Source organism: Delphinus delphis, chromosome 1 (genome assembly GCF_949987515.2).
Source record: "Delphinus delphis chromosome 1, mDelDel1.2, whole genome shotgun sequence".
NCBI classification, from domain to species: Eukaryota; Metazoa; Chordata; class Mammalia; order Artiodactyla; family Delphinidae; genus Delphinus; species Delphinus delphis.
Window position 1 is genome coordinate 123,982,228 of NC_082683.1, and position 27,397 is coordinate 124,009,624.

A 27,397-nucleotide genomic window follows, 5' to 3' on the forward strand; every position below is an offset into this window, starting at 1 on the left:
AGCGGGTAAGTCCATCTCATTTCTGGTGGACACGGGGGCTATCTATTCGGTCCTGCCTACTTATTCCGGGCCAGTTTCTCCTTCCCAGATCTCGGTCATGGGTATTGATGGCAAACCATCCTTCCCACTCCAGACCGGTCCACTCGCATGCCATATCGAAGGACTCCCTTTTACTCATTCTTTCTTAGTCATACCATCCTGCCCAGTTCCCTTGCTAGGCCGAGATGTCCTTTTCCACTTAGGGGCCTCCCTCCAGCTGGTTAGACTTGACCCGAAGGTCCCCTCCTCCCAACTCCTGCTTCCTCTTCTCGGCCTGTCTCTAGAACCCTCCCCCTCCTATCCCCCTCTTCCAGTCACACCGAACCCAATCAATCCCCAAGTCTGGGATACTTCTAAGCCCATAATAGCAACACACCATCCCCCCGTCCTCATCCGCCTAAAGGACCCCTCCAAATTTCCATCAAGGCCCCAATTTCCCATCTCTGAGACTCACCTTAGGGGCCTACAACCTATTATCACCAGACTCCTAAACCAGGGACTCCTTATCCCCACTGACTCTCCCTGCAACACCCCCATCCTGCCTGTCCGCAAGACCTCTGGGGATTATCGCCTGGTCCAGGACCTCCGACTAATCAATGAGGCCATAATTCCTCTCCACCCAGTAGTCTGGATCCCTAACTTTACTCTCCTCGCTAAACCCTTATATCTAGCCGCGAAAGAAACCCCTCAAGGACCCCTCACCTCTCCTTCCACCGTTCGACAGGCCTTTCTCACTCTCCGTAACGCGCTGATATCTTCTCCCCTTTCTCTGCCCAACCCAAACCGACCTTTTCACCTTTTTGTGGATGAACGGGCCCGGAATAGCCACTGGACTCCTTGCCCAGCCTGTAGGGCCTTCCTACCGCCCCGTGGCTTACCTCTCCCAACAGCTAGACCCAACCATTCGGGGATGGCAACCATGCCTTCGGGCCCTAGCAGCGGCAGCCGAACTGACCAAACAAAAACTGACTCTGGCCCACCCACTAACCGTGTTTTCCTCCCACCGGATGGTCGACCTCCTAGGCCACAAGTCTCTCTCCCTCCTGGGCCCCTCCCGCATCCAGGAGTTCCACCTACTGTTCATTGAAAACGCTGCTATCTCCCTCGACCTCTTCCCCCTCCTAAACCCGGCCTCCCTCTTGCCTATCTCCGACACCGGGACCTCCCCTTCCCACTCCTGCCCCCAAGTCATAGAGGCCCTGAGCCCGCCGAGAGAGGGACTCTTTGACACCCCTCTTTCAAACCCGGACTGCACCCTCTTCGTAGCATGCTTGCTCCCTGTTTTCTTAGGTTACTTCGCAGGCGCATGGAGGAAGTCTCTCTGGTGGCCACAAACCAAATGCGCCTCGGTCCTTACACCTTGCTTCCTACAGAACCCCCCACTGGTCTCCCCTAAGCCTCGGACCTCTGGTCGCCCGACTCCCCTTTCGACACCCCCATTCAGCATGAAGTAGCCAGAGATCAGAACGCCGCCCCATTACACCAAAGATGTCGGGATGTAAGGCCAACTGGCCCGAGGCAGGGGAACACAATCAGATTCACAGGTTGCATCAGGCCGAAACTTTCCGGACCACCCAGTTCCAGAAACTGACTTGGAGACTTTCCGGACCACCCAGTTCCAGGAACTGACCTGCGGACTTTGCACCCAGCCCAGCCTTCCCGCCTTTCGAGGCGCAGAGGCGCGGGACTAACGGTCCCCCAGGATACCTGAAAAGACCACCAAATAAGGAATACCCTGCACCCTCCCAGATTCACCACACCCCTTTCCCTTCTTGCCCTATAAAATCTTGCCCAACCCTCGCCCGGGCGCGACTTCTCTGGCCCCTTTCTCTCGGACCAGTGAACCTCGCCCGGGAGCGCTCCCTAATAAAGCTCACTTGAAGCTTTCCTCTGTTTCGCGGTGCCCTTTGTTAAGATCCGACCTTACAAAAAGTTTTGTTAAAGTGCTGTTCTGTCTCTGCTTCTCAGTATCAGCAACCTTATTCTTTTCTCTTAACCAGTTGGAGTTACCCCAACTCCTTAATGAAGTCATTTTTTTTAAAGGAATTTTGACTTTTTTTAAAAAAATTTAATTTATTTATTTATGGCTGTGTTGGCTCTTCGTTTCTGTGCGAGGGCTTTCTCTAGTTGCGGCAAGTGGGGGCCACTCCTCATAGCGGTGCGCGGGCCTCTCACTATCGCGGCCTCTCTTGTTGCGGAGCACAGGCTCCAGATGCGCAGGCTCAATAATTATGGCTCACGGGGCTAGTTGCTCCGCGGTATGTGGGATCTTCCCAGACGAGGGCTCGAACCCGGGTCCCCTGCATTGGCAGGCAGATTCTCAACCACTGCGCCACCAGAGAAGCCCAATGAAGTCATTCTTTAAAAATCATTTTCTCTCGGGACTTCCCTGGTGGTCCAGTGGTTAGACTCCGCACTCCGGGTGCAGGGGGTACGGATTTGAGCCCTGGTTGGGGAACTAAGATCCCACATGCTACATGGTGTGGCCTAAAAACAAAAACAAACAAAAAAATCATTTTCTCTTTTCAGACAATATTAACTTAGAACAATCCCACGTGTACATAGGGAGAGAACGAATCTTAAGTGTCTATAGTAGATCAGTCACATCTATGAGTTTTGCATATGCTACTTAATTTATTCCGGACAATAAACCTGTAAAGTTGATGGTATTATTCCCATCAAATATAAAATTTTTACAAATGTAGAACTAAGGCCCTGAGATGTTAAGTTTTGCCCAGTGTATGTGTAGTATGTTCCAAGTTAGATTTAAGCCTAACATTTCTTGTCCCAAGCATCTCAGTCTAGTAACAGAGATAGGTACTTGAATAAATAAGTTATGAAGCTGTTTCATAAGTTACAGAGCCATTAAAAATGAGCAATATGTCTATATTTATTGCCAGTGAAAGATGTTCACCTTGTATTATTGAGTGAAAACACGTTGAAGAACAGAATCAGTATTATGAGCCTGTTCATTTATTCACTGATTCAGGAATGTATATTGAGTGCCTCCTTTGTCTTAGGCACTGTTCTAGGCACTTAGGATACCTGAGTGAACAAAAGAGTGTTTTTTTTTATGGAGCTTACAATCTATTAATATAGAATAGAATGTAAAAGAGACGGAATTACATGAGGCAGCTTGGGCTGCAAGAAAGACTTGGAGAGAAAGTCTCAGTGACAGGTAAATTCATCCATAACAAATGGGTAATTGTTGGGAGACAGTTCTCCATGTCTCTTTTGTATTTCTGCACATCTTGTGAGCAGAGGCACTGGCTGCTTTGTTCTGGACTCTCTTTTCAGAGAACAGACTTGGGAGATATAATATCTCCCTGTGGAGCAGAGGGCAGATTTATTTATTGTCCAGAATAATAAAGATAATGTTTTCCTTTGGGACAAAGGTTAGGCAGATTTGCTTGATATAAGATTTGCGTTCCTTCAGTTCAGGGTTCCCCAGCTGTGATTCAAACCCATTGCATGTGCAGTATCCCCCCAGACCCCTCCGCATTGCCCTGTGGGAATTGGGGGACAAGGGGAACTAATGTGAACCTGAAGCTCATTCTCCTTGAGGAGTAAAATCCTTTGCCTCTGACTCAGAAGTCCTGTGTCTTCTGCCAGCATCCATGAAATGGTGGCAGGTAGCTTGTTAGCTTACAAGTAGGCCAGACTCATCACAGTTCTTGATAATAGGCATGAGTTTATTTTTATTTTAATTTGAGAGGACTCAGTTTTTTTTTTTTTAAACTTATAGTTCTTATTTTTATCCTAGCTTTCAGCTCCTATTTCTTGGTGTAGTGCATTTAATTACCAAAAGGGTAGGGGAGGTTTATACTAGGTTGTTCTAGAAGCCCATTTTATGGAATGTGGGGCAATACAATTTTTTAAAAAATAAATAAATTTATTTATTTATTTTTGGCTGTGTTGGGTCTTCGTTGCTGCGTGCAGGCTTTTCTCTAGTTGTCGTGAGCGGGGGCCACTCTTCATTGTGGTGCGTGGGCTTCTCATTGTGGTGGCTTCTCGTTGCGGAGCATGGGCTCTAGGCACGCGGGTTTCAGCAGTTGTGGCACTCAGACTTCAGTAGTTGTGCCTCGCGGGCTCTAGAGCGCAGGCTCAGTAGTTGTGGCGCATGGGCATAGTTGCTCCGCGGCATGTAGGATCTTCCCGGACCGGGGCTCAAACCCGTGTCCCCTGCATTGGCAGGCGGATTCTTAACCACTGGGCCACCAGGGAAGCCCAATACAATCATTTTGATCTCCTAAGTCACATATAAAAATATCATTTAGGAGCTGTCTTGTCCCTATCGTGTCTCAGTGCATGTTTTTATGTACAAGGTCATATGGAAGAATTCTTGCTCAAATTACTCACTTTGTCTTCTATTCTCTCATGTTGCACTACCATTTTCTCTAGTTGGAAATGGCTGGAGCCATGTTTTCAAGCCCAGATTTTAAAAATTTGGAAGAAAATTTTTAATACTTTTTTCTTAGCATTTTAATGAATTTTAATTACTGTCGTGTTGTTAATTTGAATACTTCTTTCCTTAACTCTTAATTTATAACTCAGTAGGATTGCCAAAGGAATTGGCCAAAAGGAAAAGATTTAAAAAAATTTTTTCTGTTTACTAGTTAGCATCTTTTTAAAACTGAAAATCAGATTTGAAAAGTTAATTATATAAAGTATAACCTAATTCATGAAAATACTTTGCTGAATTTCTGCAGGTTGTTTTATTCCAATAAGTTTAGGAAGTATACCCCACCCGAACACACGCAAAATCTTTAACCCACGTGTTCATCCATTATCTAGCGATCTTACCAGTTACAGGCAAGGACAGAGAAAACAGTCTGGCTTCAAGAAGATCTTGCTCTTTACGTGGAATGCAAGAAAACATAATAGAGTCCCTTGTGACAGTATATAGAGAGCATAGTCAGATTTAATTTTGAAATCTCATCAGCCTGATTACTTAGCTAATTACTGTTCTTTGTCATATATATATTCGGCTTCCTTTCATTACAGCTTCTGAATAAGCATGAAGCTTTTTGGTCCATTTTTGGTAAAAATGGTTCATTTCTTAAACATAATTTCTCTTTTTCAAAGGAGGAATTTATTATATTTTTGAAGTATGATAACTTTTCTGCTATTGATGGATATTTAGGCTGATTTAATTTTTGTGCTCTCACATTTCATCACTGTGAAATGAACTTCTAAGTATTTTAGCATTTCTGAAAGTGAGATGTTTAAAAATAGGTGGCATATTCTAAAACAGTTTGCCATCCTTTTTAAAATTGAAAACCTATTCCCCACCTCCAGTCTTCTCTTATCCCCTTTCTCTGCTTTATTTTTCCATATAGAGTTTTTAGCAAGTCACATATTGTTTATTTTCTTTCATTAAGCTAACTAGAGTCAGGGATCTTTTTCTCTTTTATTTTACCATTGTATCTCTAGCTCCTAGAACACGACCTGGAATGGAGTAAGTACACAATATATTTGTTGAATGAATGGATGAATGAAGGGAACATTTAAGTGTTTATTGTGGTTCCAGATACTGTGCTAAGCCCTTTCTCTCCTTGAATCACTTAATAACCACATGAGGTAGGTAGGTACTCTAATGAGGAAACTAGGGCTGAGGAGGAGTTAATTTGCCCAGTGTCACTCAGCCCGTAAATGGAAGAATTAAAATTAGAGCTTGACTCTACCTCATGACAGTTCCTAGGCTCTTAACAGTGTTACACTTGTCTAAGCAATGAATTGTATGATTTATTTAGTTCTTTCTTTTTAAACAGGAAGAAGAGAATTTATCCAAAGATTAAAACTTGAAGCAACCCTGAATGTGCATGATGGCTGTGTAAGTAATAGTTAATTCTCAACTATGAAGGACTTTAATACTAAGTGTTCAGGTGTTTGAGGAACTGCCCCAGTCCTCCCAAAAGAGATTGGACTAAGTATAAGAAAATGGGAGAATTAAGTTTTACATTAAAACGTAAAAGTATACTTTGAATTTAGGAAAGCATATGGGAGATTTTTTAAAGAATGATGAGTTTTCTAACATTATCAAAAGGTTTTCATCTCTTTCACTCTATTGGTACTGATTTTGTGACAGTCACTAATGATCTTAATGTCTCCAAATCTAGTGGTCACTTCTCAGAAACTTTAGACATTTGTTGAATACATTTTCTTTTTTGAAATACTTATTCTCTTGGATTCTGCTAACACCACACTCTCTTGGTTTTCTTTCTATCTCATTGACTTGTTGCATCTTCTCTGTCTTCTTCCCTGACTCCTCCACCTCTTCACCTTCAAATGTTGGATGTACCAACATTCTATCTTGGTTCCTCCCACCCTGTTTTCTCTTCACTTTTCTAAGTGATTTTGTTTAGTCCCATGGCTGAAAAACATGACTTCCAACTTTCCACTTCTTCCCAGAACTCCAGATTTATGTAAATAACTCTCTAGTTAACATTTCCAGTTGCATGTCTAATAGCACCCCAAATTTAACAAGGTCAAAACAAAACTCTTGTAAGGTTTTGTTAGGAAAACTTCAGACACTGGACTTTCCTGGTGGCACAGTGATTAAGAATCTGCCTGCCAATGCAAGGGACATGGGTTCAAGCTGTGGTCTGGGAAGATCCCACATGCCGCGGAGCAACTAAGCCTGTGTGTAACAACTACTGAGCCTGTGCTCTAGACCCCGTGAGACACAACTGCTGAGCTCGTGTGCCACAACTACTGAAGCCCATGTGCCTAGAGCCCGTGCTCTGCAACAAGAGAAGCCACCACAATGAGAAGCCCACGTGCAGAAACGAAGACCAAACACAGCCAAAAATAAATGAGTGAATGAATAAATAAAAAAATCAATCAATTAATTAAAAAAAACCCTTTAATCATGCTTTTCATATACTCAGGACCTGGATTTAGCAGTTAATCAAGATTTTGGCACATTTTCTTTTACCACTTCATTTTTTTTCTCTTTGCCGAAGTATTTTAAAGCAAATCTCAGATGTGAAATCATTTCACCTCTGTATATAAGCTAAAAGTAATGGACATTTTTTTATGTAATCAAAATGGCATTATATAATTTAACAAGATAGTATATTTTTTGGTATCATCTAATACATAGTCCATAATCAAATTTCCCCCATTGTTTAAAAATCTCCTTTTTTTTTTAAACATTCTTATTGGAGTATAATTGTTTTACAATGTTGTGTTAGTTTCTGCTGTACAAAACAGTGAATCAGCTATATGTATACATATATCCCCATATCCCCTCCCTCTTGAGCCTCCCTCCCACCCTCCCTATTGCACCCCTCTAGGTCATCACAAAGCATCGAGCTGATTTCCCTGTGCTATGCAGCAGCTTCCCACTAGCCATCCATTTCACATTTGGTAGTGTATATATGTCAATGCTACTCTCTCACTTCGTACCAGCTTCCCCTTCCCACTCTGTGTCCTCAAGTCTGTTCTCTACGTTTGTGTCTTTATTCCTGTCCTCCCACTAGGTTTTAGATTGCTTATATGTGTGTTAGCATATGGTATTTGCTTTTCTCTTTCTGACTTACTTCACTCTGTATGACAGGCTCTAGGTCCGTCCACCTCATTACAAATGACTCAATTTTGTTCCTTTTTATGGCAGAGTAATATTCCATTGTATATAGGTACCACATCTTCTTTATCCATTCATCTGTCAATGGACATTTAGGTTGCTTCCATGTCTTGGCTATTGTAAATAGTGCTGCAGTGAACTTTGTGTTACATGACTCTTTTTGAATTATGGTTTTCTCAGGGTATATGCCCAGTAGTGGGATTGCTGGGTCATTAGGTAGTTCTATTTTCAGTGTTTTAAAGAACCTCCATACTGTTCTCCATAGTGGCTATATCAATTTACATTCCCACCAACAGTGCAGGAGCGTTCTCTTTTCTCCACACCCTCTCCAGCATTTATTGTTTCTAGATTTCTTGATGATGGCCATTCTGACCGGTGTGAGGTGATACCTCATTGTGGTTTTGATTTGCATTTCTCTAATGATTAGTGCTGTTGAACATCTTTTCATGTGTTTGTTGGCAATCTGCATGTCTACTTTGGAGAAATGTCTGTTTAGGTCTTCCGCCCATTCTTGGATCGGGTTGCTTGGTCTTTTGATACTGAGATGCATAAGCTGCTTGTATGTTTTGGAGATTAATCCTTTGTCCGTTGCTTCGTTTGCAAATATTTTCTCCCATTTGGAGGTTTGTCTTTTTCTCTTGTTTATGGTTTCCTTTGCTGTGCAAAAGCTTTTAAGGTTCATTAGGTCCCATTTGTTTATTTTTGATTTTATTTCCGTTAATCTAGGAGGTGGGTCAAAAAGGATCTTGCTGTGATTTATGTCATAGAGTGTTCTGCCTATGTTTTCCTCTAAGAGTTTGATAGTGTCTGGTCTTACATTTAGGTCTTTAATCCATTTTGAGTTTATTTTTGTGTATGGTGTTAGGAAGTGTTCTAATTTCATTCTTTTACCTGTAGCTGTCCGGTTTTCCCAGCACCACTTATTGAAGAAGCTGTCTTTTCTCCATTGTATATTCTTGCCTCCTTTCTCAAAGGTAAGGTGACCATATGTGTGTGGGTTTATCACTGGGCTTTCTATCCTATTCCATTGATTGATATACTGTTTTTGTGCCAGTACCATACTGTCTTGATTACTGTAGCTTTGTAGTATAGTCTGAAGTCAGGGAGCCTGATTCCTCCAGCTCTGTTTTCTTTCTCAAGATTGCTTTGGCTATTTGGGGTCTTTTGTGTTTCTGTGCAAATTGTAAAATTTTTTGTTCTAGTTCAGTGAAGAATGCCATTGGTAGTTTGATAGGGATTGCACTGAATCCGTAGATTGCTTTGAGTAATATAGTCATTTTCACAATATTGATTCTTCTAATCCAAGAACATGGTATATCTTTCCATCTGTTTGTATGGTCTTTAATGTGTTTCATCAGTGTCTTATAGATTTCAGCGTGCAGGTCTTTTGCCTCCTTAGGTAGATTATTCCTAGGTATTTTATTCTTTTTGTTGCAGTGGTAAATGGGATTGTTTCCATAATTTCTGTTTCTGATTTTTCATTTTTAGTGTGTAGGAATGCAACAGATTTCTGTGCATTAATTTTGTATCCTGCTACTTTACCAAATTCATTGATCAGCTCTAGCAGTTTTCTGGTGTCATCTTTAGGATTTTCTATGTATAGATCATGTCATCTGCAAACAGTGACACTTTTTCTTCTTTTCCAATTTAGATTCCTTTTATTTCTTTTTCCTCTCTGACTGCCATGGATAATACTTCCAAAACTATGTTGAATAATAGTGGTGAAAGTGGGCAACCTTGTCTTGTTCCTGATCTTAGGGGAAATGCTTTCAGTTTTTCACCATTGAGAATGATGTTGGCTGTGAATTTGTCATATATGGCTTTTATTATGTTGAGGTAGGTTCTCTCTATGCCCACTTTCTGGAGAGTTTTTATCATAACTGGGTGTTGAATTTTGTCAAAAGCTTTTTCTGCATCTATTGAGGTGATCACATGGTTTTTATCCTTCAGTTTGCTAATATGGTGCGCCACATTGATTGTTTTGCATATAGTGAAGAATCCTTGCATTCCTGGAATAAACCCCACTTGATCATGATGTATGATCCTTTTAATGTGCTGTTGGATTCTGTTTGCTAGTATTTTGTTGAGGATTTTTGCATCTATGTTCGCATCTATGGCCTGTAATTTTTTTTTTTTCTTTGATATATTTGTCTTGTTTGGTATCAGGGTGATGGTGGCCTCATAGAATGAGTTTGGGAGTATTCCTCACTCTGCTGTATTTTGGAAGAGTTTTAGAAAGGTAGTTGTTCACTCTTCTCTAAATCTTTGTTAGAATTTGCCTGTGAAGCCATGTGGCCCTGGGCTTTTTGTTTGTTGGAAGATTTTTAATCACAGTTTCAATTTCAGTGCTTGTGAATGGTCTGTTCATACTTTCTAGTCCTTCCTGGTTCAGTCTTGGAAGATTGTACTCTTCTAAGAATTTGTCCATTTCTTCCAGGTTTTCTATTTTATTGGCATATAGTTGCTTTTAGTAATCTCTCACGCTCCTTTGTATTTCTGCAGTCAGTTGTTACTTCTCCTTTTTCATTTCTAATTCTGTTGATTTGAGTCTTCTCCTTTTTTTCCTGATGAGCCTAATGGTTTATCAATTTTGTTTATCTTCTCAAAGAACCAGCTTTTAGTTTTATTGATCTTTGCTATTGTTTCCTTCATTTCTTTTTCATTTATTTCTGATCTGATCTTTATGATTTCTTTCCTTTTGCTAACTTCAGGTTTTTTTTTTGTTCTTTCTCTGATTGCTTTAGGTGTAAGGTTAGGTTGTTTATTTGAGATTTTTCTTGTTTTTTGAGGTAGGATTGTATTCCTATAAACTTCCCTCTTAGAACTGCTTTTGCTGCATTCCATAGGTTTTAGGTCATTGTGTTTTCGTTGTCATTTGTTTCTAGGTATTTATTTGATTTCTTCTTTGATTTCTTCTGTGATCTCTTAGTTGTTTAGAAGCATATTGTTTAGCCTCCATATGTTTTTATTTTTTTACCGTTTTCTTCCTGTAATTGATAGCTAGTCTCATAGTGTTGTGGTCCAAAAAGGTACTTGATTGGCAGGCAGATTCTTAAGTACTGCACCACCAGGGAAGTCCCCGGAATCTCTAGTCAACACTTTAGGTGATTTTAATCTAGGTGATCTGTGGATCATACTTTGGAAAACAGTGCTATAGCTACTAATTGAAAACATGAGACTAGAACGAGCACATGGAAAGAAATTGCAAACTGGAGGGTCTAGGCCTTAACTCTAAGGATTCAAACATTTAAAACTTAAGCAAAGAGGGGAAAAGTGTCTATAGTCCGATCCTCCAAATGTTATCTTTTTCCTGTTCACAGTTGTGGTATTATAATTATGCTGTAAATACACTTTTGATATCAATATATGTTATTTATTTTAAATCTTAGCACCACTCTTGAGGTTCTCCTGATGCTCATGGTTAAAAATGGATCATAACAAAAAGAAATGGACATGTACTGCACTACCTTATTCTGTTCTTATCCTCCTTAAGCAGCCTCTTTTAATCCGTGTTTTATTTCAGATCTTCCGGTAATTTCTTTCATTTCTGTGTGATAGTGTTATGTTGGTCTTTCTTGAAGTGTCAACTTTGGGTGTTGTCCATTGTTTTTCTGCTATGATAGAAGAGGAATTAACTAATTTATGCAATTGTCTAAGATGTAGGCTTCTCACAAATTTTGTTACTGTTCTCAGTCTCTCCAGCTGTCACTTTAATTTTAAACAACACACTTAAGCATCGTTTTGTTTTTCTGTCATTCATAGACAGTATTTCTTGAATCCCTATTCTGTAAAGTATATTTAAGGCTTTCACCCTTCTTCCACCTTCCTATCTCTATTTCACACCTTTTTCAGCTATATATGCTTTTGTATTGTCAGTGTTGATTTCATTTGCCTCCTATTCTGTAGCCATTGTTATTTTCTGAAATTTGTCAATGTATTTATTCTAAAAGTCAAAATTCAGTAAACAGTGTTAATGTCTTATACATATGTATATGTCATAGTTTTCATTAAGCTCTTCACAATAAGGAGAGAAGAGGAAGAAAATTATATAATATATCATCTATTTTATAGGTGAGCACACTCAGCTGCTCAAAACTCTCTAATGGGTTTCTGGCTTACGTATAGTAAATCCAAAGGCCTTATTGCTTCAGAGACCCTACATGATTTGGCACTTGCCTTCTTTTCCGTTTCATCCCTTACTGTATTCTCCATTATACATGTTTGTTTTAGTCATACTCATCTTTTTGCTGTTTCTTTAAATGCACCTAGTACACCTCTGTCGTACGTATTTTGTTTTTTGCCTAGAACTTTCTTCCTCACATATCTTTGAAGCTTACCTCGTCATTTCATTTAGCTTTAACTTAATCTGTCGGAGACGCTTTTCCTGACCACCCTAATAGCTCCCCACTCCTCATCAGTATCTTTCTCTTTCTTCTGTTTTTTTCACCATAATACTGACATTATAATTATGCATTTATTTATTTGTTCATAGTCTGCATACCTGCCTCCCTCTACTCTAGCACTCTGGACACCAAATATATCTTCATAAATTTATTTTCTTCGTCTAGTGTCGAGGGGAGTGCCTACCACATATTTGGCACTTATGAAGTGTTTATTGAAGAGACAAAAGCATGTGTTACATATTGGATTTTATGTGTTTCTTTAAGGAACTAAGGTCAAGTCTTTCTCCTTACTCAAAGGACAATTTTCTAGTGTTAATTTCAGATGGATTCTTGCATAATGTATAACTGCCTTTGTGGTATTCTGAAGTTTTTACAAGCTGTGGATTCTGTATCTTTCCAGTTTTGAATTTACTTTCAGGTTTTACTGAGTATTTTCTCAAATATTTTTCTAAGGATGAGTGGAACATAAACTTTTCTTGCTAGCTTAAAGATATCTTTTCTGCTTGCATACTAAAAAAATTTTTGTCCTTATTTTTATTTTGCATTTTTTTAAAACGAGTGATGCCTTCTCATTGTACAAAAATAAACTACATAAAAAAATACACATTGAGAGACTTCCCTGGTGGTCCAGTGGTTAAGAATCCACCTTCTGATGCATGGGATGCAGGTTCGATCCCTGGTCGGGATCCGACATGCCATGGGGCAACTAAGCCCACGTGCCACAACTACTGAGCCCACATGCTCTAGAGCCCGTGTGCTACCACTAGAGAGCCTGCGTGCTGCAACTACTGAGCCCACATGCCACAACTAGAGAGCCTGTGCACCACAACTACTGAGCCTGCGTGCTCTAGAGCCTGCACGCCACAACTAGAGAGAAGCCCATGCGCCACAATGAAAGATCCTGCATACTACAATGAAGATCTCGCATTCCACAACTAAGACCAAGCACAGCCAAAATAAATACACTAAATTAACAAAAAAAAAGTACACATTGAGAAGTGTGGCTCTCACTCCTGTTCCTGTCTTCCCCATTTTTTTCTGTTCCCTAAAACACATAACCACTTGTTTTAGTTTCATGGGTATCCTTCTACTCTATTTTTTCCCCATCTTTATTGAGATATAATTTACATATATAAATGTATAAGTTTAATGTGTAAAATGTAATGATTTGATACACATATATATTGCAAAATGATTACCACAATAAGCTTAGTTAACACATTATCACTTCACATAATTTCCATTTTGTTGTTGTGGTGGTGGTGAGAACATTTAATATTTACTTTCTTAGTATCTTTCAAGTATACAGCACAGTATTGCTACCTGTAAACACCATGCTGTACATTAGATCCCAGAACTTACTCACCTTATAACTGGTAGTTTATACTTTTTGAACATCTCATTTCCTCCACCTTCCAGCCTCTGGCAACCACCAGTCTACTCTCTGTTTCTATCAGTTGAGCGTGTTTAGATTCCACATATAAGTGATATCATACAGCATTTGTCATTCTTTATCTCACCCTCGGCATTCATCCACATTGTTGCAAACGTCAGGATTTCCTTCAGTTTTATGGCTGAAAAATATTCCATTGTGTGCATGGGTGTGTGTGTTTTTATCCATTCATCCATTGACAGACACCTAGGTTCTTTTCGTGTCTTGGGTATCGTAAATAAAGCCACAATGAATATGGGGTGCTGCAGATATCTCTTCAAGATAGTATTTTAATTTCCTTCAAATATATACCCAAAATTGGGATTGCTGGATTATATGGTAGTTCTAGTTTAAATTTTTTGAGGAACCTCCATAGTGTTTTCTATAGTTGCTGTATCAATTTCCCTTCCCACCAGTGGTGCACAAGGTTCCCTTTTCTCCACGTCCTTACCAGCACTTCTTTTATATTTTTGATAATAGCCATTCTAATAGGTCTGAGATGGTATCTCATTGTGTTTTTTTGTTGTTGTTGTTGTCCATGCTGTGCAGCTTGTGGGATTGAACCTGGGCCACAGCAGTGAAAGCACCGAGTCCTAACTACTGGACTTCCAGGGTCCTCCCTCATTTGTGGCTTTGATTTGCATTTTTCTGATGATTAGTGATGTTGAGCATTGTTTCATGTACTTTTTGGCCATTTGTATGTCTTCTTTGGAAAAAAGGTTTTTCAGGTCTTTGCCCATTTTTATGGTTACAAACATTTTTTTTTTTTTTTTTTGGCGGTACGCGGGCCTCTCACTGTTGTGGCCTCTCCCGTTGCGGAGCACGGCCTCTGGACGCGCAGGTTCAGAGGCCATGGCTCACGGGCCCAGCCGCTCCGCGACATGTGGGATCTTCCCGGACCGGGGCACGAACCCGTGTCCCCTGCATTGGCAGGCGGACTCTCAACCACTGCGCCACCAGGGAAGCCCCTTCTGCCCATTTTTTAATTGGGTTGTTTGTTTTTTTAATATTGAGCTGCATGAGCTTTTTATGTATTTTGGAGATTAATCCTTTGTTCGTTGATTTGTTTGCAAATATTTTCTCCCACATTGAGGGTTGTGTTTTCCTCTTGTTTACAGTTTTCCTTTGCTGTGCAAAAGCTTTTAAGTTTCATTAGGTCCCATTTATTTTTGTTTTTATTTCCATTACTCTAGGAGGTGGGTCAAAAAAGATCTTGCTGTGATTTATGTCAGAGTGTTCTTCCGATGTTTTCCTCTAAGAGTTTTATAGTGTCTGGTCTTACGTTTAGGTCTTTAATCCATTTTGAGTTTATTTTTGTGTATGGTGTTAGGAAGTGTTCTAATTTCATTCTTTTCCATATAGCTGTCCAGTTTTCCCAGCACCACTCATTGAAGAGACTGTCTTTTCTCCATTGTATATCCTTGCCTCCTTTGTCATAGATCAGTTGACCAGAGGTGTGTAGGTTTATGTCTGGGCTTTCTGTCCTGTTCCATTGATCTATATTTCTGTTTTTGTTCCAGTGCCCTATTGTCTTGATTACTGTAGCTTTGTAGTATAGTATGAGGTGAGGGAGTATGATTCCTACAGTTCTTTTTTCCTCAAGATTGCTTTGGCTATTCAGGGTCTTTTGTGTCTCCATACAACTTTTAAGATTTTTTTGTTCTAGTTTGTAAAAGTGCCATTGGTAATTTGATAGGGATTGCATTGAATCTGTAGATTGCTTTGAGTAATATAGTCATTTTCACAATATTGATTCTTCCAATCCAAGAACATGGTATATCTCTCCATCTGTTTGTGTCATCTCTGATTTCTTTCATCAGTATCTGATAGTTTTCTGAGTACAGGACTTTTACCTCCTTAGGTATGTTTATTCCTAGGTATTTTATTCTTTTTGTGGCAGTGGTGAATGGGAGTGTTTCCTTAATTTCTCTTTCATATTTTTCGTCACTAGTGTCTAGGAATGCAAGAGACTTCTGTGCATTAATTTTGTATCCTGAAACTTTACTAAATTCATTGATTAGCTCTAGTAGTTTTCTGGTGGCATATTTAGGATTATCTATATATAGTATCATCTCATCTGCAAACAGTGACAGTCTTACTACTTCTTTTACAATTTGCATTCCTTTTATTTCTTTTTCTTCTCTTACTGCCATGGCTAGGACTTTCAAAACTATGTTGAATAATACTGGCGAGAGTGAACATCCTTGTTTTCTTCCTGATCTTAGAGGAAATGCTTTCAATCTTTCACCATTGAGAATGATGTTGGCTGTGGGTTTGTCATATATGGCCTTTATTATGTTGAGGTAGGTTCCCTCTATGCCCACTTTATGGAGAGTTTTTATCATAAATGGGTGTTGAATTTTGTCAAAATCTTTTTCTGCATCTATTGAGATGATCATATGGTTTTTATTCTTCAGTTTGTTAATATGGTGTATCACATTGTTTGATTTGCATATATCAAAGAATCCTTGCATCCCTGGGATAAATTCCACTTGATCATGATGTATGATCCTTTCAGTGTGTTGTTTGATTCTGTTTCCTAGTATTTTGTTGAGCATTCTTGCATCTGTGTTCATCAGTGATATTAGTCTGTAATTTTTTTTGTAGTATCTTTGTCTTGTTTTGGTATCAGGGTGATGGTGGCCTCGTAGAATGAGTTTGGGAGTGTTCCTTCTTCTGCAGTTTTTTGGGAAGAGTTGAGAAGGATGAGTGTTAGCTCTTCTCTGAATGTTTGAGAGAATTCACCTGTGAAAGGGTCTGGTTCTGGACTTCTGCATGTTTGAAGATTTTTCATCACAGTTTCAGTTTCAGTGCTTGTGATTGATCAGGTCATACTTTCTATTTCTTCCTCGTTCAGTCTTGGAAGGTTATACCTTTCTAAGAATTCATCTGTTTCTTCCAGGTTGTCCATTTTATTGGCATAGATTGCTCATAGTAGTCTCTTATGATGCTTTGTATTTCTGTGGTGTCTGTTGTAACTTCTACTTTTTCATTTCTAATTTTATTGATTTGAGTCTGTCTAAAAGTTTATCAATTTTGTTTATCTACTCAAAGCACCAGGTTTTAGGTTTATTGATCCTTGCTATTGTTTACTTTGTTTCTATTTCATTTATTTCTGCTCCGATCTTTATGATTTCTTTCCTTCTACTAACTTTGGGTTTTCTTTATTCTTCTTTCTCTGGTTCTTTTAAGTGTAAGGTTAGATTGTTTCTTTGAGATTTTTCTTGTTTCTTGAGGTAGGCTTGTATTGTTATAAATTTCCCTCTTAGAACTGGGTTTGGTGCATCCCATAGGTTTTGGATCATTGTGTTTTTGTTGTCATTTGTCTCTAGGTATTTTTTATTTTCCTCTTGATTTCTTCAGTGATCTCTTGGTTATTTAGTAACATATTGTTTAGCCTCCATATGATTGTGTTTCTTACGTTATTTTCCCTGTAATTTATTTCTAATCTCATAGTGTTGTGGTTTGAAAAGATGATTTCAGTTTTCTTAAATTTACCGAGACTTGATTTGTAACCCAAGATGTGATCTATCCTGGAGAATGTTCCACGTGCACTTGCAAAGAAAGTGTAATCTGCTTTTTTTGGATGGAATGTCCTATAAATATCAATTAAGTCTCTCTGGTCTAATGTGTCATTTAAAGCTTGTGTTTCCTTATTTATTGTCATTTTGGATGACGTGTCCAATAGGAAAGTGGAGTGTTGAAGTCCCCTACTATTATTGTGTTACTGTCAATTTCCCCTTTTATAGCTGTTAGCATTTGACTTACATATTGAGGTGCTCCTATGTTGGGTACATAAATATTTACAATTGTTATATCTTCTTCTTGGATTGATCCCTTGATCATTCTGTAGTGTCCTTCCTTGTCTCTTTTAGTAGTCTTTATTTTAAAGTCTATTTTTTCTTTTATGAGTATTGCTACTCCAGCTTTCTTTTGATTTCCATTTGGATGGAATATCTTTTTCCATCCTCTTACTTTCAGTCTGTGTGTATCCCTAGGTATGAAGTGGGTCTCTTGTACACAGTATATATATGGGCCTTGTGTTTTTATCCATTCAGTGAGCCTGTCTTTTGGTTGGAGCATTTAATCCATTCACATTTAAGGTAATTATACATATGTATGTTCCTGTTACCATTTTCTTAATTGTTTTGGGTTTGTTTTTGTAGGTCCTTTTCTTCTCTTGTGTTTCCCACTTAGAGAATTTCTTTTAGCATTTGTTGTAGAGATGCTTTGGTGGTGCTGAATTCTTTGAGGTTTTGCTTGTTTGTAAAGCTTTTGATTTCTCTTTCGAATCTGAATGAGATCCTTGCTGGGTAGAGTAATCTTGGTTTTAGGTTCTTCCTTTTCATCACTTTAAATATATCTTGCCAGTCCCTTCTGGCTTGTGGTGTTTCTGCTGAGAAATCAGCTGTAAATCTTATGGGAGTTGTATGTTGTCATTTTTCCCTTGTTGCTTTTAATAATTTTTTTTCTTAAATTTTTGTCAGTTTGATTAGTGTGTGTCTTGACGTGTTTCTGCTTGGGTTTATCTTGCCTGGGACTCTGCACTTCCTGGACTTGGCTGGATATTTCCTTTCTAAAGTTAGGGAAGTTTTCGACTATAACCTCTTGAAATATTTTCTCGGGTTCTTTCTCTCTCTCTCTCTTCTCTTTCTGGGACCGCTATGTTGCGAATGTTGGTGTGTTTAATGTTGTCCCAGGGTCTCTTAGTCTGTCTTCATTTCTTTTTATTCTGTTTTCTTTATTCTCTTTTGTGGCAGTAAATTCTACCATTCTGTCTTCCAGGTCACTTATCCGTTCTTCTGCCTCAGTTATTCTACTATTGATTCCTTCTAGTACATTTTTCATTTCAGTTATTGTATTGTTCAGCTCTGTTTGTTTGTTCTTTAATTCTTCTAGGTGTTCTTCTTTAATTCTTCTAGGTCTTTGTTAAACATTTCTTGCATCTTCTCGATATTTGCCTCCATTATTTTTCTGAGGTCCTGGATCATTTTTACTATCATTATTCTGAATTCTTTTTCTGAAAGGTTGCCTATCTCTACTTCATTTAGTTGTTTTTCTGGGGTTTTATCCTGTTCCTTTATGTGGTACATAGTCCTGTCACTTTTCATTTTTTCTGTCTTACTGTGAATGTGGTTTTTATTCCACAGGCTGCAGAATTGTAGTTCTTCTTGCTCTTGCTCTCTGCCCTCTGGTGGATCAGGATATCGAAGAGGCTTGTGCAAGCTTCCTGCTGGGAGGGCCTTGTGGTTGGAAGAGCTTGGTGTAGCTCTGGTGGGCAAAGCTCAGTAAAACTTTAATCCACTTTTCTGCTGATAGGTGGGGCTCTGTTCCCTCCCTGTCGGTTGTTTGGCCTGAGGCGACCCAGCACTTGAGCCTACCCAGCTCTTTGGTGGGGCTAATTGTGGATTCCGGGAAGGCTCATGCCAGGGAGTACTTCCCAGAATTTCTGCTGCCAGTCTCCTTGTCCCTGTTGTAAGCCACAGCCACCCCCCTCCTATGCATAGGTCCTCCAACACTAGCAGGTAGGTCTGGTTCAGTCTCCTATGGGGTCACTTCTCCTTCCCCCGGGTACTGATGCGCACACTATTTTGTCTGTGCCCTCCAAGAGTGGAATCTCTGTTTTACCCAGTTCTGTCGAAGTCCTGCAATCAAATCCCGCTAGCTTTTAAAGTCTGATTCTCTGGGAATTCCTCCTCCCATTGCCAGACCCCCAATTTGGGAAGCCTGATGTGGGGCTCAGAACCTTCACTCCAGTGGGTGGACTTCTGAGGTATACTTGTTCTTTTGTTTGTGAATCACCCACCCAGCAATTATGGGATTTGACTTTATTGTGATTGCGCCCCTCCTACCATCTCATCGGGGGTTCTTCTTTTTCTTTGGGTGTTGGGTATCTTTTGATGATTTTCAGTGTCTTTCTGTCGATGACTGCCCAGCAGTCAGTTGTGATTACGGTACTCTCGCAAGAGGGAGTTGTTCCATACAAACTTCAGGACTTCTATTTCTGTGAAAAATGCTTTTGGAATTTTGATAGGGATTGCTGTAAATCTGTAGATGGCTTTTGAGTAGTATAGTATAATATTAACTTTTTTCATACATGAATGTGTCTTTCTGTTTGTTTTTTCAGTGTTTCTCATCTTTGTCATATAGATTTCAGTGTATAGATCTTTCACCTCCCTGGTTAACTTTATTCCTGAGTATTTTATTGTTTTTGATACTGTTGTAAATGGGCTTGTTTTCTTTATTTCATTTTCAGATAGTTCATTGTTAGTATACAGAAATGCAACTGATTTTTGTTTGTTGATGATATATCTTGAAACTACTGAAATCATTTGTTAGTGCTAATAAATTTTTGGTGAAGTCTTCAGGATTTTCTATCAATATATATACGATGAGGTCATCTGCAAATGAAGATAGTTTTATATCTTCATTTCCAATTTAGTTGCCTTTTATTTCTTTTTCCTGTCTAATTATTCTGGCTGGGACTTCCAGTAGTATGTTGAATACAAGTGATGAGAGTGGACATCCTTGTCTTGCTCCTGATCTTAGAGGAAAAGCTTTTTTCAACGTTTCACCCTTGAGTATGGTGTTAGCTGTGGACTTGTTATACATGGCCTTTTTTATGTTGAGGTGTAATCCTTCTATTCCTAGTTTGCTGAGAATTTTTATCACGAAAGATGTTGAATTTAGTTAAATGCTTTTTGTGCATCTATTGAGACAATCATGATTTTTATCTTTCCATTAATGAGGTGTATTAAAATTATTGATTTCTTTATATTGAACCATGCTTGCATTTCAGTGGTAAATCCCAGTTGATTATGGTGTATGGGTCAATGATAGTGTAAAAAAAATTTTTTTTTTTAATTTTTTGTCTGCGCTGCGTGGCATGTGGGATATTAGTTCCCTAACTAGGGATCGAAGCTGCACCTCCTGCATTGGAAGGGCAGAGTCTTAACCTCTAGACCGCCAGGGAAGTCCTGGTGTATGATACTTTTAATGTGATTTTGAATTTGATTTGCTAGTATTTTCTTGATAATTTGTGCCTCTATATTCATCAGAAATGTTGGCTTGTAGTTTTCTTTTCCTGTAGTATCCTTATCTGGCCTTGGTGTGAGGGTAATGCTTATCTCAGAAAATGAGTTTAATTCTTCTTGAAACATTTGGTAAACATTTAAAGCCTGAGAAGCTATCTGGTCCTAGGCTTTTTTGTTGTTGTTACTGTTGGGAGGTTTTTTATTTAATGTCTTTACTCATTATTGTTCTGTTCAGATTTTCTTTTTTCATGATTCAGTCTTAGTCAGTTATATGTTCCTAGGAATTTATTCCAGGTTGTCTAATTTATTGGTGTATAATTGTTCATAGTAGTCTTTTATGACTCTTTATGTTTCTGTGGTATCAGTTGTAATGTCTTTTATTTATAATTTTATAATCTTGTTAAGTCCTTCGAAATGTTTGTCAATTTTGTTAATCTTTTCAAAAAACCAGCTTTTAATTTTTTTTTTTATCTTTTCTGTTATTTTCCTGTTCTCTATTTTATTCATTTCTGCTCTGATCTTTATCATCTTCTTTCTGCCAACTTTGGGCTGTTTTTCTTTTCTAGTTCCTCAATGTGTAAATTTAGATGGTTTATTTGAGATCTTTCTTTTTTTCTTAATGTAGACATTGATTGCTATAAACTTCCCACTGAGAACTGCTTTTGCTGCATCCCATGTGTCTTGTTTCCATTTTCACTTGTCTGAAGATATTTTTTGATTTTTTTTCTTTGATGCTCTGGTTGTCCAGGAGTGTGTTATTTAATTTCCACATGTTTGTGAAATTTTCAGTTTTCCTCCTGTCAGTTTCTATTTTCATACCACTGTGGGCAGGAAAGATACTTGGTAGGATTTCATTCTTTTAATGTTTGCTAATACTTGTTTTGTGGTCTAACATGATTTATCCTGGAGAATGTTCTGTGTTCACTTGAGAAGAATGTTCTGTTGTTGGATGGAATGTTCTATATGTATCTGTTAGATTCATTTGATCTAAAGTTTAATACAAGTCTAATGTTTCCTTACTGATTTTCTGTCGGTATGATTTATCCATTGTTTAAAGTGGGGTGTTGAAGTTTGCTACTATTATACTGTTCTCTTTCTTCCTTCAGACCTGATACAGTCATTCTTTTTTTTTTTCAGTCATTCTTTTTAATTTCAGACATTCTAATAGATATTTAGCAATAGCAATATGTGGTTTTAATTCCTTGTGCTATCTATTTTTACATACAGTCATCCCTCCATATCCACAGGCTCTGCATCTGTGGATACCGAGGGTCGACTGTATTTCTCCATTTTATATAAGGTACTTGAGCATCTACAGACTTTGGCATTCGTCAGGGGGTCCTGGAACCCATCCTATTGGATACCAAGGGAATATGGTATTCATCTGTATCCCTCAAACTTCCTAAGCTTAATAGTTCCAGCCCCCTTTTTTTAAGATTCTGTAGGATATTCTATATAAACAATCATGGCATCTGAGAATAAAGATAGGTTTACTTCTTTTCCTGTCCGGTTTCCTTTTATTTCTTTTTCTTGTCTTACTGTGCTGTCTAGTACCCTAGACAGTGTTGAACAGAAGTGGTGAGAGCAGACATCTCTGTCTTGTTCTGATCTTAGAGGGAAAGCATCCAGTCTTTCATTATTAAGTATGATGGTTTTTTAACGGATGTGCATTGTCCGGTTGAAAAAGTTCCATTCTACTTTGCTGAGAGCTCTTTTTATGAATCATTGTTGGATTTTTTTCAAATGTCTGTTCTTTTTTCAGATGTCACTGCATTTATTGCAGTGACCATATGATTTTCTTTTTTAGTTTGTTAATATCATGGGTTACATTGATTAATATTTGAGTGTCAAACCATTCTTACATTTTCCTTGAGTCATGATGTATTATCTATTTTCATATATTGTTTTATTCAGTTTTCTAAAATTCTGTTTTAGAGTTTTTGTGTGTACATTAAGGATATTGGTCCATAGTTTTCTTGTATCAATGAGTTGGTAAGTATACTGTTCTTTTTAGTTTTCTAAAATACTTGGTACAGAATTTTCATCTTTTATGTTTTTAAAATACTTGGCAAAATTCACCAGCAAAGCAGTCTGGGCCTGGAGTTTTCTTTGTTGAAAATTCTAACTGCAGTTTGTTAATAAAAATGGACAATGTCTTGAGTAAATTTTGTTTAGTATGTGTGTTTCAGGGATTTTGTTAACTCCCCAAGTTGTTGAATTTTTTTGATAAAGTTGTCCACAGTGTTCTTTTATATGTTTAAATATTTGTAGAATGTGTAATGATGTCACTGCTCTCATTCCTGATACTGGTAATAAGTTCCCCCACCCCTTCTTTTTCTTGATTAGTCTGAGTAGAGGTTCATTAACTTTGTCTTTTCAATGCACCAGTTTCTGGTTTTATCAATTTTCTCTGTTTTCCTGTTTTCTTTTTCATTGATTTCTGCTCTTATATTCATTATTTCCAATCTTCTTTTGACTTTTGATTTCATTGGCCTTCTTGTTACACCTTTTTGAGTGGAAGTGGAAGTCATTGTTATGGGACCTTTATCCTTCTAATATAGGTGTTTTTGTGCTGTAAATTTCCTTCTAAGCACTATGTTCGCTACAACCCCAAAATTGAGATATGTTGTGCTTTTATTGTCATTCAGTTAAAAATACTTTGTAATTTATTTTGTGATTTCTTTCTTGACCATGTGCAATTTTACAGTTTTCAAATATTTTTTTGTGTTAATGATTTCTAATTTAATTCCATTTTGGACAGAAAACATTTTATGGGACTTGAAGTCTTTTAAATATATTGAGATTTGTTTTATGCCCCATAGTAAATATCTTCTATATTGGTAAATATTTCATGTGTACTTAAAAAGAATGTATATTCTGCTGTTTTTGGTTGTTTCAGATGTGATAGTAAATCTGGTCCTAGTTACTCCACCTGGATTGAAAGTGGAAGTCAGTAATTCCTTCTCTTTTTTTTAAATTTAGATATAGTCCACATTCCATAAAATTCATCTCTTTTAAGTGTTCAGTGCAGTGCCTTTTTACTATATTCATAAAGTTGTATAGCTGTCACTGCTATCTAATTCCAGTATATTTTCACCATCCAAAAGAAAAAGTCCATACCAATCATCAGTCACTTCCATTCCCCCTCCACCAAGCTCTTGGCAGTCGCTATAATCTGCTTTCTGTCTCTGTAGATAAGCTTATTCTGTACTTTTTATGTAAATGACCCATATAATATGTGGCCTTTCAGACTGGCTTTCACTTAGCATACTTTTTTAAGGTTCATCCATGTGGCAGCATGTATCATTATTTCTTTTTATGGCTGAATAATACTTCATTGTATGGATATTTTGTTATGAGCAAATGGGTTAGTCACATTTTGTTTATTCATTATTTGGTGAACATTTGAAATGCTTCCCTTTTTGTCTGTTATGAATAATGCAGCTATGAACTTGAGTGTAGAAGTTTTTCTGTGACATGTTTTCAGTTCTCTTGGGTATACATTTTGTTGTGGAATTGCTGGCTCTTAGCGTAACTCTGTTTCAGTTTTTGACCGTACTGCCAAACTGCTTTCCAAATAGCTGTACTATGTTGCATTCCTACCAGAAATGTATCAAGGTTCCAGTTTCTTGACATTCTAATTCTTCTTATATTTTGTGTTTTCTTTTTCTTAAATTATTATAGCCATCTTAATGATGTGAAGTGGTAATTCATTGTGGTTTTAGTTTTCATGAAGATTGAGACCTATGTTTCCTTCTAAGAGCTTTAAAGTTTTGGCTCTTACATTTATTTTTAATTTTTTTTACATCTTTATTGCAGTATAATTGCTTTACAATGGTGTGTTAGTTTCTGCTTTATAACAAAGTGAACCAGTTATACATATACATATGTTCCCATATCTCTTCCCTCTTGCGTCTCCCTCCCACCCTCCCTAGCCCACCCCTCTAGGTGGTCGCAAAGCACTGAGCTGATCTCCCTGTGCTATGCGGCTGCTTCCCACTAGCTATCTATTTTACATTTGGTAGTGTATATATGTCCATGCCACTCGCTCACTTTGTCACAGCTTACCCTTCCCCCTCCCCATATCCTCAAGTCCATTCTCTAGTAGGGCTGTGTCTTTATTCCTGTCTTACCCCTAGGTTCTTCATGACATTTTTTTCCCTTAAATTCCATATATATGTGTTAGCATATGGTATTTGTCTTTCTCTTTCTGACTTACTTCACTCTGTATGACAGACTCTAGGTCCATCCACCTCATTGCAAATAGCTCAATTTTGTTTCATTTAATGGCTGAGTAATATTCCATCTTATATATGTGCCACATCTTCTTTATCCATTCATCTGATGATGGGCACTTAGGTTGTTTCCATCTCCTGGCTATTGTAAATAGAGCTGCAGTGAACATTTTGGTACATGACTCTTTTTGAATTATGGTTTTCTCAAGGTATATGCCCAGTAGTGGGATTGCTGGGTCATATGGTAGTTCTATTTGTAGTTTTCTAAGGAACCTCCATACTATTCTCCATAGTGGCTGTACCAATTCACATTCCCACCAGCAGTGCAAGAGTGTTCCCTTTTCTCCATACCCTCTCCAGCATTTATTGTTTCTAGATTTTTTGATGATGGCCATTCTGACTGGTGTGAGGTGATATCTCATTGTAGTTTTGATTTACATTCCTCTAATGATTAATGATGTTGAGCGTCCTTTCATGTGTTTGTTGGCAGTCTGTATATCTTCTTTGGAGAAATGTCTATTTAGGTCTTCTGCCCATTTTTGGATTGGGTTGTTTGTTTTTTTGTTATTGAGCTGCATGAGCTGCTTGTAAATTCTGGAGATTAATCCTTTGTCAGTTGCTTCACTCGCAAATATTTTCTCCCATTCTGAGGGTTGTCTTTTGGTCTTGTTTATGGTTTCCTTTGCTGTGCAAAAGCTTTGAAGTTTCATTAGGTCCCATTTGGCTCTTACATTTAAATCTTTGATCATTTTCAGTTAATTTTTGTATGTGATGTGAAGTAGGGATCCAAATTCCTTTTGCTTGTGTATATCCAGGTGTCCTAGCATCAATTGTTGAAAAGATTATTGTTTCTCCATTGAATGGTCTTGGACCCCTTGTCAAGAATTACCTGACCATAAATGTATGGGTTATTTCTGGACTCAATTCCATTCCATTGATTGATATGTCTATGATCATGACAGTACCACACAGCCTTGGTTACTGTAGCTCTGTAGTAAGTTTTTCTAATTCCTTTTTAGGTGACTTGGTTTTATGTCTCTGGATATAAAATGGACTAATTAAAATAAATTTAAATAAAACTTAAGAAAGACTCATATTTCATTGTGAATTTATAGAACATTGTGCTTGCCAAATGGCAGTCAGTATGCATTTTCACTAAGTAAACTGGTAAATACTATTTACCATAGACATAACGTCATTAGAGATATAAATTTTAAACCATCAGCTAAGTGAAGATGGCATACTCATTTTACTTTCAGTCTGCTTAAATTTCTATTTTGCTTTCTTTTTAGGTTAATACGATCTGTTGGAATGAGACTGGAGAATATATTTTATCTGGCTCAGATGACACCAAGTTAGTAATTAGTAATCCTTACAGCAGAAAGGTAAAGTGGTTTTAAAAATCTACAACTTAATGAGAAAAACAAAAATCAAGAAGCTAGAAATCAAGAAATAGTGAATAATCATGGAGTGGGCATTTGTAAAGAATATCCCTATTTTTCTAAAGTTATATAATTTGGAAGTTATCACATGCAAGTTCCTTAGTTTCTTTAAGAAAACATTAGATTTCATTCAGCCTTTTGACTCTAGAAAATTTAAATATGCTTCATTTTATGCATGTGGATAAAATTGCCAAAAGTGACATTATCTCAATAAGCCATTCTTTTGGGGGAAAAATGTGATTTTTTTTCTTTTATGCTCACAGAATCTAATCTTCAGCCAAGCAGTTTAAGAAACTGAATTTTATCAGTTTACAAACAGTGGCTAGGTTCTAATGAAATGCTTCATAACATCCAATTCAGTAAACTGGGATATCATATTAAATTTTAATTTGCATTATGTTCTGATTTTTATTGGCCCTTCTTCTGACTTTATAAGAGTAAGTATACAAATACTTTTATATGAATGAGAATACTGTAGATTGGCAGACTGAAGTCATATTTAATATTAGCAATCTTACAGAATAAATTGTTCATGTGTTTTTTGTTTTTCTACATTTAAATAGTTAAGATATTTAAATAAATGTTTGTGGTTCTTCAACCTAATAAAAGGTTTGTATGGAGGCTATCCTTGATTAAAGGACAGGTCATAGTTTTATTTCAGAGATAGCTTTACTTAATTGTCCTGACTTAGCAGAGGTAAACTTGATGTTTCAGAATCCTGCTTGTCTTAGCTCTGCAATTACTCAGAGAACCTTCCTGGAATAATGTATATGTGGAATGCTTTTTGATCATCACTATCAGAATTTTAATGTTTACAGTATTTAAATCACTCATCTAGATACCAATGGAATAATTTTTTTGTTTTGAAAAGATACAGAGCTTTACTCTTTTTTAAAAAAAATATTTATTTATTTGGCTGCATCAGGTCTTAGTTGCGGCACACAGGATCTCTCGTTGTGGCGTGTGGGCTCTTCGTTGTGGTGCATGGGCTTCTCTAATTGCGGTGTGCAGGCTTCTCTCTAGTTGTGTACGGGCTCCAGAGCACGTGGGCTCAGTAGCTGTGGCGCACGGGCTCTCTAGTTGTGGCGCACAGGCTCTAGAGTGCATGGGCTCAGTAGTTGCGGCATGCAGGCTTAGTTGTCCTGCAGCATGTGGGATCTTAGTTCCCCAACCAGGGATCAAACCCATGTTCTCTGCAATGGAAGGTAGATTCTTAACCACTGG

General features: G+C 37.9%; 1 protein-coding gene across 5 annotated transcripts in view; it reads left to right on the forward strand.

The window, feature by feature from the left end:
• DCAF6 (DDB1 and CUL4 associated factor 6) overlaps window positions 1–27,397 on the forward strand; it is a 172,731-nt gene that overhangs the window by 19,958 nt on the left and 125,376 nt on the right. For 4 of the 5 annotated variants that reach the window (XM_060033562.1, XM_060033538.1, XM_060033525.1 and 1 more), the window contains exons 2-3: window positions 5,811–5,872; window positions 26,024–26,116. In XM_060033562.1, coding sequence (XP_059889545.1) covers window positions 5,811–5,872; window positions 26,024–26,116 — 155 coding nt within the window. Of the gene's footprint in view, window positions 1–5,810; window positions 5,873–8,548; window positions 8,602–26,023; window positions 26,117–27,397 lie in introns of those variants that run through there. The other variant, XM_060033554.1, reaches the window with a different exon arrangement.